The sequence below is a fragment of the Eschrichtius robustus genome, chromosome 5 (genome assembly GCF_028021215.1).
Source record: "Eschrichtius robustus isolate mEscRob2 chromosome 5, mEscRob2.pri, whole genome shotgun sequence".
Taxonomy (NCBI): domain Eukaryota; kingdom Metazoa; phylum Chordata; class Mammalia; order Artiodactyla; family Eschrichtiidae; genus Eschrichtius; species Eschrichtius robustus.
The window spans coordinates 19,083,727-19,098,635 of NC_090828.1; the positions used below are offsets into that span (position 1 = coordinate 19,083,727).

The 14,909-nt window shown below is 50.0% G+C and overlaps 1 protein-coding gene across 1 annotated transcript; it reads left to right on the plus strand.

Moving 5' to 3' along the window:
- Positions 1 to 3,466, plus strand: FEV (FEV transcription factor, ETS family member). The gene is made up of 3 exons (XM_068543776.1): positions 1 to 52; positions 795 to 869; positions 2,877 to 3,466. The coding sequence occupies exons 1-3, from the start codon at positions 1 to 3 to the stop codon at positions 3,464 to 3,466; spliced, it is 717 nt and encodes a 238-aa protein (XP_068399877.1).
- Positions 3,467 to 14,909: the final 11,443 nt, after the last annotated feature.

Sequence of the window (14,909 nt, forward strand, 5' to 3'; positions counted from 1 at the left end):
ATGAGACAGAGCGGCGCCTCCCAGCCCCTGCTGATCAACATGTACCTGCCAGGTACCAGGGACCAGCCGGGGGCTGGAGGCACCGGGACCCGGGGCGGGAAGTCTGGGCTGGGGCTTGGGAAGGGGATACTGCGGTCCAAGGGAAGGGGGCGCGGTCCAGAGAATCGGATCGCTGGGAGAACTGAGCAATCTAGGGCATTGGGAGACCTTAAAGGCAGATGGAGCGCTTTGGGGGTTTAGTGTGAGGTTTAGAGGACCTGAAGTGAGCAGATTGGGAGCCTGGGAAGCCAAGAGCGCCAGCTCAGGGGCTGAAAGAGCCTGGCAGGGGGAGCAGAGGTCTACAGTGTGGCAGGGGACTCAGTGCGCGTGCAGTGTTGGGAGGTTGTGGTCAGCCGGGAGTCTCCCGTGCGCCCTCGTGGCTCCTCACCTCCGTGCTCCGAGCGTTCCCACCAGCCCAGCTTTCCAGGCGCCCTCTCCTCTCCGGTGGGCTCTGCGCGCTCCGGCTCGCTGGCGCAAACCCCGCTCGGCTTTATAAGGCTCCCGCCGGCCCGTTCAGAAAGCGGATTTCCTTTTTCCTGGACGCGTTTCCTGACTTGGGCGTTATGGAGGGGCTCCGCGCGGCGCGCGCCCGGGCCGGGCTCCGGGAGGAGGAGCCGGACGGATCGGGCCCCCAGCCTCGCGCCGGGGAACCAAGGCACCCCCCTCTTCCCCCTTGAGCCTTGGCCCGGGGTCCTTTCGGTCAAGTCGGCAACCTCCGCCTGGATCCGCCTGATTGTTTTCTCCTGCTGCCACAGATCCCGTCGGAGACGGTCTCTTCAAGGAAGGAAAGAGCCCGGGATGGGGGCCGCTGAGCCCCGCGGTACAAAAAGGTGAGCTGGCCGGCGGGGTGGACGGGCGGAGGCGAAGACAGTGGATCGGGTCCGGGGTACCCACCGCATACAGACAGGCACCACTGCCACCTGAACAGAGGGTGGGAGCGATATGCAATGCTGGGCTTTGGGAAGCAGAGGGTCGGGGCATGATTGTGGGGAGGCTCGGGGGGGGGGTGTGTGTGGGGAACATTCATTTGGCCTGTGGCTCCTGCACCTTCTGAGACCCAGGGTTGAACTCGAAGGCCAGGGCAGACGAAGATCTTGCCCCCACCCCCTTTTCAGCTGGGAATGTTTTTCCTGCTGTGGGGCTGGGGCTGAGGTGCTTGGTGTCATTTCCCTGCTGGCAGCGGGAGCCCAAGGCATCGGCACCGCCCAGCAAGGTGACCCGGAGAATTATTCCCTGGCCACTCCAGGCCGAGTCACCACTAGCACCAGGGCCAGCACCCACCTGCCCCACTGGCCCATGCCAGGCTCTGTGAGCCAAGTCCTCTGGGCCGTTGCAGTTGATTCCCAGGTTGGTCACCCGCTCTCTGCCAGTGGCTAAATTATCCTCGGTTTTGCCATGTTGGCGGCCGAACCTGGCTGGCCTTCCAGGTCAAGCCTCCCCACAGGTCCCCACCCAGTCGGTACCCTAGATCTCACCAAGTTACCGTAACCAGAAAAACAAGGTTGGCAACTGCTTTATCCAAAAGGGAACACAACACCCAACAGGAATGAGTTTCCAAGCCTCTACGTCCCTCATACCAGATGCACATTTTTACCCAAATCTTCCCTTGTTTCTGACCCTAATATTCAGTGCTCCTGACCTGGAGCCAGGCAGCTCCTCACCGGGCTGGTGTGGAGGGACTGGGATCAAAATGATGGTGGAGGGCAGCATCTGGGTTCTGAGCGAGCTGTTGAAAAAAGAAGAGACTTTCAGCAGGCTCAATTTAAAACAATCAGACAGTTTCGAGGAAAATCCCTTTTATTCTGAAAGAGTGTGTGGGGGCGGGGGGAGGAGGGCGGGTAATGCTATCAAGATTTTTCTCCAACTGTCTGATTGAGGATCCAAGACAGAGAAGCAGGAGTTCTCTCTCACTACCCACTTACCCGGGAAAGCCTCCTGGCCGTTTTTAGCAACCCCCCAAATCCAGACGGGGCAGAAGAGTCTGGAGATTGGCCAACGATGGGAGGAGGCAGGGAGCCAAGCAGAGAGGCTTCCCGGTCTCCTCTCCTCTTCTCAGAGCGGCGCATCACGCCCCCAGGGAACTATGACACCTTGGTACCCTGGGAATCCCGCCTGTTTCGAAAAAAGAGGCCGAACCGGAGTAGCCCCAGCACCAGACGCTGGCAAGGGTGGGGAGACTTCAGAGGCTGCCATTCCTCTCACGCTTAGGGATCCACTGTGCCCATTCTTGTCTGATGTGGTACCTCGAGGAAGCCAGCCACCACCTCGTCTCCACCTCGGGCAGGGGGTCCAACTGTATGCCTTGTCCGGTGGCTGGGGTGATCCTGCTGCAGGCCTGCTTCTTCCCTCTGGATCTCTGGACGTGGTCCAGCTGGGATGTGGCAGTCTAACCACCTATGTAGGCTACCCTGTGCGGTTGTGCAGGCTCTGCACCGAGTAAGGGCACTCAGCCGAAGGGCTGATATCCCGCCTTTGCTCACCTCCGAAAGCCCTGTGCCTTGGAGTGCCTCTACCTCTACACGAAGGAGGTGATGCTTCCCCTTCTCCCCCCAGTTCTCACAAAGCTGTGCGCCCGCGGGGTTGCGTCCTGCTTAGTGGGAGACTCGTTTCCATTGTGCAAAAGCGCGGTACTGGCTAGGGACGGCTTTGCTGATCAGTCCCTCCCTGGCCAGCCGCTCGAGCTGTGCCCAGTTACACAGCTGGACGTGCCCTTTTCCTCCCTGACATCGGTCCCCACCCCCGACTCGGGGCGGGGGAGGTCGTCTCCCACCTCACCTCTTCCCCCGCCACTAGACTCCCTCATCCCGCCGGTGTCTGACTGCCCCCCTTCCCCACAGGCAGCGGCCAGATCCAGCTGTGGCAGTTTCTGCTGGAGCTGCTGGCTGACCGCGCGAACGCCGGCTGCATCGCGTGGGAGGGTGGCCACGGAGAGTTCAAGCTCACGGACCCAGACGAGGTGGCGCGGCGCTGGGGCGAGCGCAAGAGCAAGCCCAACATGAACTACGACAAGCTGAGCCGCGCGCTGCGCTACTACTACGACAAGAACATCATGAGCAAGGTGCACGGCAAGCGCTACGCCTACCGCTTCGACTTCCAGGGCCTGGCGCAGGCCTGCCAGCCGCCCCCCGCGCACGCTCACGCCGCGGCCGCCGCCGCCGCCGCCGCGGCCGCCGCCGCCCAGGACGGCGCGCTCTACAAGCTGCCGCCCAGCCTGGCCCCACTGCCCTTCCCCGGCCTCTCCAAACTCAACCTCATGGCCGCCTCGGCCGGCGTCGCGCCCGCCGGCTTCTCCTACTGGCCGGGCCCGGGCCCCGCCGCCGCCGCCGCCGCCACCGCCGCGCTCTACCCCAGCCCCGGGTTGCAGCCCCCGTCCGGGCCCTTCGGCGCGGTGGCCGCCGCCTCGCACCTGGGGGGCCATTACCACTAGACGGGGCGGCCGGATGCCCCGTGGCCTCTCCCAGACGCCCAGAGCCTCGCTCAATCCCATCCACATCCCGGAGAGGGGCCGGCGCCTCCGCCGCCGTTCCTTCAACCTCAGATTTTACTCCGCCCGCTGCACCCAGCCCCGGGGGAAGGGGCCTGAAGTCGCCTCAATCTTCCTTTAACGCCGGATTTGCCCCCCGCCTCATCCCGCAACCCCCGAGGGAGGGTGACTGTGCCCGCATTTCCTCTAACCTTCTTCTAGACCTCAGATCCCTGAAAGGGGTTCTCGGGTCTCCCCTGATTTTTCCTCCCCTCCATCTGTACTTCCCTCTGGCTCCTGGAAGCCCCTCCATTATGACCCCTCTCTTATTCCAAATTTTCTCTCTCTCTTTTTTGTCCCCCACGGAGCTGCCCCGATTCCAGTATGGCCGAGGCCCAGCAGAGTCTACCTTCTCCTCCCCTGGCACCTCAGCGGGCTTGGTAAGGGCCGCGTCGCCCTTGACGCTTCTAGGTAGCTTCCGGGCCCCCTTCCTCCCGCTCCCAACCTCCCACAGGACTGCCTTGTGTTTCTATTCCCTTCCAGACCTATTAAAGCTCCCAAGCTCCCCACTGCCTCTTCTCTCTGTTCTTAGCTGCACCAGAACCTTGGGGGGGGGGGAAGGTAGTGAGACGCCCAGCTCAGTCCTGAGCAGAAAGGCCTGCCAAGGAAAAGCTCGAGAGAATGAGGGCAGGCAGGTTTGGGTGCTGCTGGAGGGGAGCGCGGAGCCTCTAGTGCGTGGGTTCCTGCTGCAGCGCCCCTCCTACCTGGCAGTCGAGCCCAGCCTGCCTCATCCGGCCTTCCACTTGCCCCTTCACCCTACCCCATCCCAACTTCCCTCCCAACGCGCAGCGGCATGCCACCTTCCCCCATCTCACCCATCCTTACTCAAGTTCCTCACCTCCTCCCAACCTCCACCCCGCCTTGTCTCATCTTCACACCATCTCAATCTTTCCTCCGTCCCTCCATTTCATCCCCTTCCCCACCTCTCCTCTCCTCCCCATCCTACCTTCACTCAGACTTTCTCTCTCACTCCCACTCACAAACGCCCCCACCCCCACCCCGTCCCCTTATCTCCAGCGCTATCTTTTCTCTGGATCTGCCTCCTCGTTTTCAGGAGGAGGGAATCTCCCCTTCTGCGCCTGCCGCTCCCCTCCGGGCTTGCGGCTGCAACCTCCTTCTCGCGGGTGGCGCGCGCCCTCTGCTGGTCTCAGGAGGGTAAGCCAGAGCCAGGTTTTGCAGCTAAACTGAGAACCCGACACTTCAGGCCAAACTTGGCTTTCAGAGAGGAGGGGCGAAAGGGGGGAACCCTAGCCCTGCACCCCAGGTCCGGCCTCGAGAAGTCTGGGAAGTGGGTCAAGTGGGTCATCCTCCTGGCAGGGCCATTTTCCTCACCACCTGAGGCCCTTTGAATACTGTGCCCATCGGGGGCCATGGCTCTTATGCTTTCTCCGAGCCTTTTACAAAACCTGTTGGCTGGAAAACTGCCTTGAACGCGTTCCTTTACGCAGAAACAACACGGGGGAGGTATCTGAAGTGATAGCCAGAACTTTGAGCTGCACACCAAGGCAAGCCCATTGCTCCCCCTTCTCCATGGTCCTAGTGTTTCTTTCCCAGGGGCCATATCTCTTCCTGGACCAAAGGTTCCTCACTAGTTGGTGGGAGAGTGCCTGGGTTCGCACAAGGCAGTTGAGGAGACTTCCCTGTGCCCCATGGGCCGGAAGGGAAAATGCAGGGGGAAGGCAGGACAACTAAGTGCAGGGAGGGTCTGAATGCCCTTTCCCAAAGGGAGTGAAATCATCGAGGTCCACCTAGGGAAAGAGTCTTTATTTCTTTTCATTTCATCTTCACTTTATTTTTTTCTGGTTTTCCAAATAACACACTCAGCATAGAAAATTTGGAAAATACACAATAAGGGCTCCATGAAATATTAGCTGAATTAAGCATGTAATGAAACATGGGGAAAAGTCACCTACAGTCTCATTACACAAAGGCCACTATTTATAATGCTTTGTCTTAATCTCCTTGTTCTCTGTGCCCTTTGGAATTGAATGGTACCCTGCTTTAGTCCCTTAACATTCTGGTATCAGCATGGTCCATGCCGTTGTTATGCTCTCTAGACCTCATGGGGTAAGAAGGTGGGATCATGTATTCCAAGGAGCAGACGGCCAGGGGAGGAATCCAGCCTGGTGAGGGCCTCAGGAACTTAGAGGGAGAGGCAAAGGGCCTCTTTGCAGGGGGCAGAAGCTGGGAGGGAGAAAGAATGCACTGGGGAGACAGAACCAGGTTCCAGAAAGATCTGGGCTGCTAAGAATTGTGGGTTGAATGTAAAAAGGTGAAATTTCCTGGCAAGAAGTGTGAGGTCCTGTACTTAGATCTCTAAAGGCCAGAGTGTGAGACATGCAAGGGTGGTGCTCTGTAGAGCCTATGTGTAAATTAGTGGTGTCTTAGTTAACACAATGTTACACGGGAGCCTGTATGGTAAATGCAGAAAAAACCATTGTGATCTGAGGACACGTTGATGCAGCTATGGCACCCTAGGATGAAGGAAATGATCCACTTGCTATAAAGATTGTGCCCCCAGCATATTGTACACAGTGTTAGATAACACTTTCAGGAGAAGACCAAACGGAGAACAGACAGAATAGTGGACCCAGGAAGTGAAGAGGAACAATGCTGGAAAACCAACCATGGGAGATGTGGTCTGGAACGTCATCGTGGGGAAAGAGGCATGGGAGCTGTCCTCAATTATTCAAAGAGATGTCCTGTGGCAGAGCACCTGGATGTGTGTACTGGGACACATGGTAGAAAACTACAGTGAGACAAATATGTCAACCTGATCTAATGAAGAACCTTCTGCTCTGGACCATGATGAGGAGTGCTTTGTCACTGGAGTGTTCAGCAGACCCTTCCTTGGAGGTTGAGAGGGGAGGTGTACTAGGTGACTTCAACCTTGAGACTCTTGAAGTCCTGTGAGTGAGTTGGTAAAGGAGGGATTTAGACATCGTTGGGAAGCTGGGGGAGGTGTTGTTAGATTAGGGCGTCTTCTTACCTGTGATATCACATCCTTAAAGCTCACCTTGCCCCTCTGTTCTTTCCTGCACAAAGAGCCAATTTGGGAAGCTGATATATAGGACTGGGCATTGGAAAACCTGAGTTCTGGTCCCAGATTGTCAACTGACTTGCTATTTAACCTTCAAATAATTCTTCTGGGATTCCATTTACTGTGGTCTTGGGTTGACTCTACTCCACCCAAACCCTGATGAAGCCACACTCTTACCACACTCAGCTTCCTATGATCCAGGCCTGTCCTCATTGACCCTTAACCTCTTGGTCCTTGGCTCTCCAAGATATTGATCCCACCATTGCTTCTCTCTCCCAATCCAGGGTCCAGCCCCTCTCTCATTCCCTGAAGGTCTGAGCCTGTTCTCTATCTCTTCACTCATGTCATTGGTGAAAATGTGTCTCACTTCCCCACCCCCTGCCACGTGCTTGCACTACAGAGTTTACAAAACACTTTCACATCCATTGTTTTATTGATCCCCTCCAGGGTCATGGAGGAAGATAGGGCAGGGATTGCTTTATCCACTTGGAGCTTGAGTAAACCAAAGCCCAAGATGTTAAAAAAAACTTGGCCAAAGTCTCAGGGCTTGTTCTAGGACCTGTGCCTTCTGGTTCCTCACCAGGCCTTTTCCCAGTGCTCAGAGTGGTTTCTCCATTGTCCCAAGTGGCCTTGGTCACTGTGTTTGTAGGATCACTCCCCCGCCCTCCCGGGATTACACAGACCTGTGTGTCCTCCAGTAACGTGTGCTCCTTGTGACCAAGCTCCAGTTGCCGTCACTTGCAGATGGAATCAGAAGTCCAAGTAGCATGCTGTGTGAGGACATCCATGCCCACACACTGCCATAGACCTGCACAGCCACAGAGCAATGACATCACCTAGGGCACCGAGGCTTACAAAGCACTTTCTCATACATTAGCCCATGTGACCATAGACAGACATCAAAATGCATTACTGTGATGTACTTTTCTCAGAGCCTTCTGCTTTTCTGGCCTTCATTTTCCCTTCAATGTGTCTTTGAAATGCACTTAACTTCAGCTTGTTCCTCAACCTTTTTTTATAATTCACATCAAGTAGACCTGCTGATAATAAAAATGTGCCCTACCATTCATTGAACCTGACTCTGTGCCAGGCTGTGCCCTATGCTAATGTTTTACCTGTGGTCTCTCCTTTGACTTGGCCACACCTTGCCAGGTGGGGATGGTTACCTCCACTTTCAGATGAGGAAACTGAGGCTTGGAGAATTTAAGTGACTGGTTCAGCCTGTGACCCCAGAGCTCAAGTCCTCACCCATCACACCAGATCCCCTCCCACTGGGCCTTCCTGGAAAGCTTCTTCATGTGGATGTGACCTGCAGCCTACCCATCGCAGATGTACTCCATCTAATTGTCTAGTCATAGCAGAAAATGATAGGTTACAATGGACATATTGATGACTTGTCTTACGAATGTCTTTAGTTAGTTAGTGCCTCTGTCTGATTAAAAAAAAAAAAAAGTCAGACTGTTCTGTTGTCCCACTGTCTTTTGCAAGCCTTCACTTTCCTAACTGTGTTCCTACAAGCTTTGAGTAGATCACTGTACTCTAGGGTGTGGCTGAGGGTCTGACTACAACATGACTTTGGCGGCAATTCCTACATCAGTTTGGTCAGCAAGATTTTCCCCTGACCCTCCTCTTTCCTGGGATGGTGGGTCTTGAGGCAAGTGGCCCAATGTCCCACTGACTGTGACTTTTTCTATTTCTGAAAATTCTCTCCTACTCGATCTTCTTTGCTATTTCCTCCTTTCCTTTCTTTGTAAACAAAAGGCATGATGGTTAAGTGCAAGGGCTCTGGGGCTGGACATCCTAGGTTCAAGTACTGGCTCTGTTACTTACTAGCTGTGTGACCTCAAGCAATTTACTTTACTTCTTTGTGCCTCAATTACCCCATCCATAAAATGGATATGATAACAACAGAACCTACCTCATAGGGTTGAAAGAATACATGATTATATAAGTACCTTTGTACACATATCAGTGTTTTCTATTATTAGACAAACAAATAAGACAACCCCAAACAAAGCAAGCACCTGCCTCTTCCCCTCCAGTCCCAATCAGATGCCCTCCACGTGTCCTGGGAAGGATCTTGAGTGGCTACATCTACTTTTCTAGGCCAGTCACCCACCTGGTGAGCTTCACCAAGAACCAGCCTCTTGACTGGTTATGTGGCCACAACCATCACATGGGCCAGCCTCCTATACTCAGTGCATCCTCCATTTCTTTATGGGGTAACTGGAGAACGTACTGAATTTAAGATGATAGGATCTCAGCTAGTTACCAGCTGTGTGACTTTGGGAATATGGCCACACCACTCAGAAACTTCATTTTCTCCTTTAAAATATGGATAATTGTAATGCTTACTTCCTATGGTTAGCATGTGGATTAAATAAAAATAATATTAGCAATAGCACTTAACATAATTCTCACACTCTATAACACATTTAATAATATCCTAATATTTTTCTCAATGCGGCAGACACAGCTAGCTCAACCCCCCTCCCCACCCCAAGCTGCATGCTCCTCACTTCAGGTAGTGGAGTTGTCATTGGAAAGTGATTGCCCAGCCAGGGACTAATTTTCCAGGCCTCCTTGCATCTTGGTGGGAGCCATGTGCCTTGTTTCTGCCAACAGAATATGAATGAAAATGATAGTATGTGTTGCTCCCAGGCCAAAACATTTGGAAATGGATGTGCCTTCTCCATACTCTCTTATTCCCTTTCTGCCACCTGGATTTAGAGGACGACTAGTTCCTTAGAGATGGCAGAGCTGCATTATGAAAGGATCCATCATAGGGAGAGAAATCACTCATCCACATGCATTGGACTATTACATTTAATTTGGAGGTTTTCTTTTTACAGCAACAAACATTACCACAACTAATACTCAAATCACATTTAATCCTTACAACAATCCTCTGATATAGACATTATGATTTCCCTGATTTTATGATGAGAAAACTGAGGCGCCAAGGGGTTAAGTCTAAAGTCACATGGTGAGAAAGGGCAGAGCAGAATCTGAACCCAGTCTGATTTCAGAGGCAGTGAGTTCTCTTAACCACTAAGGATGTGAAAGAGCTTTATACATTAAAGTGTCCTAGAGGTAATAACAAAGGCTAATGCTTATTGAACACTTATGTGTCAGGCACTATTTAAAGAGCTTTACATTCATTTAATCCTCACAACCTTTTGGAGTTGGGTCTAGTATTACTCCCATTCTTTAGATGAGGAAAGCTGAGGCACAAAATATTAAATAAGTTGATTGGAATCACAGTGCTGCTAAATGGTAGCAAGGTGATTCAACCCCAGCAGCCCAGTTTTCACTCCCTTCCCCATCCCTTATTCCCTTGATCATCTCTCATAGAGGAATGAGCAGATTCTGAGATTCTAAGAAGCCCAGGAAGTGGCAGGACTATTTCCCCAAATCTCAGCCCAACCCCAGGCTAGGTTCCCAATTCCAGTGCTCACCTGGGTTCCAGACAGATAACAGAGTGAGAAATACATTTTAGAAGTCTTGTGGCCAATGTGACCCTTGCATTTATCTCAGATGGCATGATGGAGTAGAGGGAGCCCAGATGGACATGGATTCAAACCCAACCTCTGCCTACTCCCTGTAGGAATGAGAAGGCTACTTACTCTCTCTGAGCCTCAGTGGCCTCATCAATAAAATGGAAACGCTGATTATACCCACCTTGTTGTTTTGCTGCGGGCAGCGCATATGCCTAAAGATTCCAGCTTGGAGGACTGCTCCAAAAATGTCATCCCCCCAGCATTGACCAGCCCAGAACAGAGATCTGCCCTGGGAGCTCAAACCACCTCCCCCAGTCTAATCCCCCAACACTGCATCCCACTTCTCCTTCCATGAGTCGGAGAAGCTCCTTCCTTGAGATTCTGTTAGGTTGGGGGAGGAGGAAGTAGCTGAGGGAGGCTGGAAGGCCAGACCCTGGGTTCCTTTTTCTGGAAGAGGAGGCCAAGTTGCTTAGCAACACAGCAGAAGTTATCAGGGAGGCTCCATGCAGGGCTATCCTTTATCATCCTGCAACATGGAGAGATCTGGGGGTACACTAGATGGGGAGATGAGTGGGGAAAGTAGGGAAGGGTCCCAGGCTCTGATGGTAACCTCTGGGCTTCATTCTCCTTTCCTATGATCACCTTCCCAATTCTCCAACTCTTTCCCCTTGGTTTTCTACCTTTGACACACAGAGGCAGAGAGACAAGTTCTAGGGTCCATCCTGTACACACATCTGTCCATTGGCCATGTATGTAACCATGTGCCTAAGGGCCAGATTCAGGACCACCTTATATGTATACTGTACTTTACAGTTTACAAAGCACATCCATATATGTGATTTCACCAGATACAACAGTCTCTTTAATTCCTGTATGACAGACGAGGGAAACAAGTCTGAAGGTCCCACCGTGAGGAAAGAGCAGGGCCCAGATTTGCTGCAAATCTCAGCATGTTTCCACTACATATTGTAGCATGAATGTTAGTACAGGCTTTGGCATAATGTCGTGCCTGCTATTCCATGTCCTCACAGTTTGAATATTCTTCATGCCTAGTGTCCTAAGGTGCCCCCAAGATGCACCTTTCTCCACCCTTCATCACAAAGCAGGTGAGCTGAGAAGGCAGGTTCAGCTGTTCTTCCCTGCTGGGGCAGGGGGATCCCTGGAGTGGGGAGTCCCAAGAGAGGCCTGGTCTCCTGGCCCAAATGCCTAGACTCAGGAATGCTGCTGTGCTGGGCCAGGCTGGCACAAGCATCTACCACCAGCAGCTGAAGCAAGTCCCCTGGCTGGCATCCCAGAAAGAGGCACGTGGGTCCCACTAGGGCCGAGGCCTGGCAGCAAGGAGTAAACACATGTCACCCACGTCACAGATTGCTCATGGGAGGCCCAGACCTCTAGGGCTCCCTACTGCCTCAGGGGCCAGCAGAGCTGGTCAGAGCAGCTCAGGGCTCCATTCTGGACTTTGTCTTGGTCCCTTAATCCCTCTGTCAAAATTTATTAATAGTCTGACTACCACAGCAATGGTAGTTACTTACCCCAACAAAAATAATATTGTCATTCTTATTATAGCCATTTGATAAGACACCACAAATCTGAGATTCTTGTTTCCATCTGAAAGATGAGAAAACTGAAATTCAGAGAGGTTGAATAACTGTCTTAGAGCAACAGCTAGTAAATGTAGAGTAGGGACTCAAACCTCTGACTCCTAGTCTTTTGTTCTGTACATCACATCACACTGCCTTTAAATGTCAGGGGGACAAAGGAGTCCCAGAGGGACATTCAGCCACCCTATCCTCTATCCCCAAACTGCACATGTCCAGGACCTTGTAGGCCACATGGCTCAGCTGGTGTTTCACGTAGAACAGACAATTTGAATAATTATTTTGACTAAAGTTTTATCAAGTTCCAAAAAATGATTTGAGATGACTTACTATATAGCAGTATACACAAAACAGAATATTCAGTTTTAAAAGATAAAAAAGCAACTGGTGAAATACGAGAAGCATTCCCATAAGTCAGGGACAAGGCAAGGATGTCTTCTTTATCCTTTCTAACCTTATCATCATTGCTACCACTGAACATTCTACTGGAGGTCCTAGTCAACACAATAAGACAAGAAAAGTTATCTGTTTTACGCAAATATTGAAAAGGAAAAAGTCACAATGTCCTAGTTTGCAGACAATATGACTGCCTACCTAGAAAATCCAAGAGATTCAACAGGAAATCAGTTAGAACTAATGATTCTAATGTTAACACACAAAAGGTTAACACACAAGGTTAACACAAAAAAATTATGGTTTTTCCATAACTGTGTAGAAATAAGGAAAAGAATTGGGAATGACAGATTTACAAGAGCAATAAAAATATACTCCCAGGTAATCCTAATGAAAAACATGGGAAATATCTAAATGAAAAAAAAAAACACTATAAATCTTCACTAAGGGACATAAAAGAAGATCAGACTAAATGGAACATTTAGCATGTTCCTGGGTGGAATGACTCAATATTGCAAAATGTCAGGTCTGTGCAAATTGATCTATAAAGTGATACAGTCCCAATCCAAGTCCTAAAGGAATTTTATGGAAACTGACAGGCTTGGCTCTAAAGTTCTTCTGGACTATGTGTTTAAAAATAGCCAAGGCAGTTTTAGCAAAAGAACAATGAGCATACTGCAGAGCTACAGTTATTAAAGATGTGGTTTGTCACAGCTACAGTCAAGTAGACCAATGGAACCCAGTAGAGCCTTGAAACAGACCCATGTATATGTGGAAATTTCATAAAAGATAGAGATGGCATTCACTGGAAGAAAAGCAAGACTGTTCAAAAGTTGGTACAACCTGTTATTCATTTTGGGAAAATAGTTATATCTCTACCTCTCACCACATACAAAAATAAATTCCAAAATAAATTAAAGAATGAAATAAAGACTCTATAAAAGTACCAAAATAAAATTAAAAGATGAAACAAATCCTAATCTCCAAACCCAACATAAAACAAGAACATTCAGAAAGAGAGGAGAAATAGCAAACATCTGGGAGGAGTTGGTTACCACAGCTGTGTCCTAAAGATATATATTTAATTGTATACTTATTGACAACCAAAGGCAAACATGGAAACTGTCACTATTTTAGTTCATTTATCCATTTCCCATTTATTGAGATCCGCTAAGTGTCAGGCACTGTGCTAATTCTCATTGTTTAAAGAAAAGATATGAATAAGTTAGTGTGAAGAGGAAAATTTCCCCTAGCTTTATTGTTTGAATAAGGGACAATGGGTCTTCTTCGGCAGTTATGCAAAAGATAGAGAAGTATTCTTTAAATGGTCTTGGTCCTTGTAAGAGTATATACATGTGTGTGCCCATGTGCATGTACTATACGTGTGCTGTGCGTGTACACACACACACACACACACGCCTGCTGGGATAGATAGGTGTCTCACTTCCCTTGTCCATCAAGGGACATTCTTAAATCCTAGGGATTTGGAAATAGCTTGAGGAGAGGGAAGGGAATAAAGAGACTTCGGAGATGTGTGAAAGAGGAGGGCAGGGCTGTAGATGTGTGTTTCTCCTTTTCCAGCTTTTCCAGACACTCACTGCCTAGCCTCACTGTTTTCCTTTTCGGCTGTGCTGCGCAGCTTGCAGGATTGCAGGATCTTAGTTCCCCGACCAGGAATCAAACCCCAGCCCGTAGCAATGAAAGAGCCGAGTCCTAACCACTGGACCACCAGGGAATTCCCCCTTCCTTTCATTTTTTTTTTTTCCTTCTTTCTTTTTATCTCTTTTTCTTTCTTTACAATTTTCCTTCCTTTTTTTTAAGGTAATGACAATAGTTTAATTTATTGTACTTAACTAAAAAGCTCAGAAAAGAATTAAGAAGAGATCATTAATTAAAGCTGATCATTTAAAATCCCACCACTGAGGTGGATGGACCTAGAGTCTGTCATACAGAGTGAAGTAAGTCAGAAAGAGAAAAACAAATACCGTATGCTAACACCACACATATATGGAATCTTAAAAAAAAAAAAAAAGGTCATGAAGAACCTAGGGGCAAGACGGGAATAAAGACGCAGACCTACTAGAGAATGGACTTGAGGACACGGGGAGGGGGAAGGGTAAGCTGGGATGAAGTGAGAGAGTGGCATGGACATATATACACTACCAAATGTAAAATTGATAGCTAGTGGGAAGCAGCCGCATAGCACAGGGAGATCAGCTCGGTGCTTTGTGACCACCTAGAGGGGTGGGATAGGGAGAGTGGGAGGGAGGGAGACGCAAGAGGGAAGAGATATGGGGATATAGGTATATGTATAACTGATTCACTTTGTTATAAAGCAGAAACTAACCATTGTAAAGCAATTATACTCCAATAAAAACGTTAAAAAAATAAAATAAAATCCCACCACTTAGTGAGAACAACCATTAACGTTTTACTAAACATCCTAAAAGTTTGTGTTGCTGCACACACACACACACACACACACACATACACACACAGATTCAGTATATATCTATAGTGACTGCTTACTGCCAGGTGCAGGGAATCTAGCAGTGAACAAGATAGGCCTTTTAGTGACAGGATACAAAATAAATAACAAAAAATTATCAGGTGGGGACAAATGTGGAGAAATCCATCAGGTGTATGTGATGAAGGGTGACTGTGGGGCAGGTTGAGATTGAATTCATCAGGAAGAGGTGGCTGTTAAATGGAGATCTGAACGACAGGAAGAGGACAGCTATTTAAAGACCTCTCTCTCCTTACAAAAATGGGACCACATTATATTGTTTTCAACCTGCTATTTTCACTTTGTCATG

Bases quoted from the DNA above. Each gene is read 5' to 3' on its own strand.
- FEV (XM_068543776.1), top strand. From the start codon at position 1: ATGAGACAGAGCGGCGCCTCCCAGCCCCTGCTGATCAACATGTACCTG. The intron at 53-794 runs GTACCAGGGACC...CTGCTGCCACAG, and splicing joins GATCAACATGTACCTGCCAG to ATCCCGTCGGAGACGGTCTC. The intron at 870-2,876 runs GTGAGCTGGCCG...CCTTCCCCACAG, and splicing joins GAGCCCCGCGGTACAAAAAG to GCAGCGGCCAGATCCAGCTG.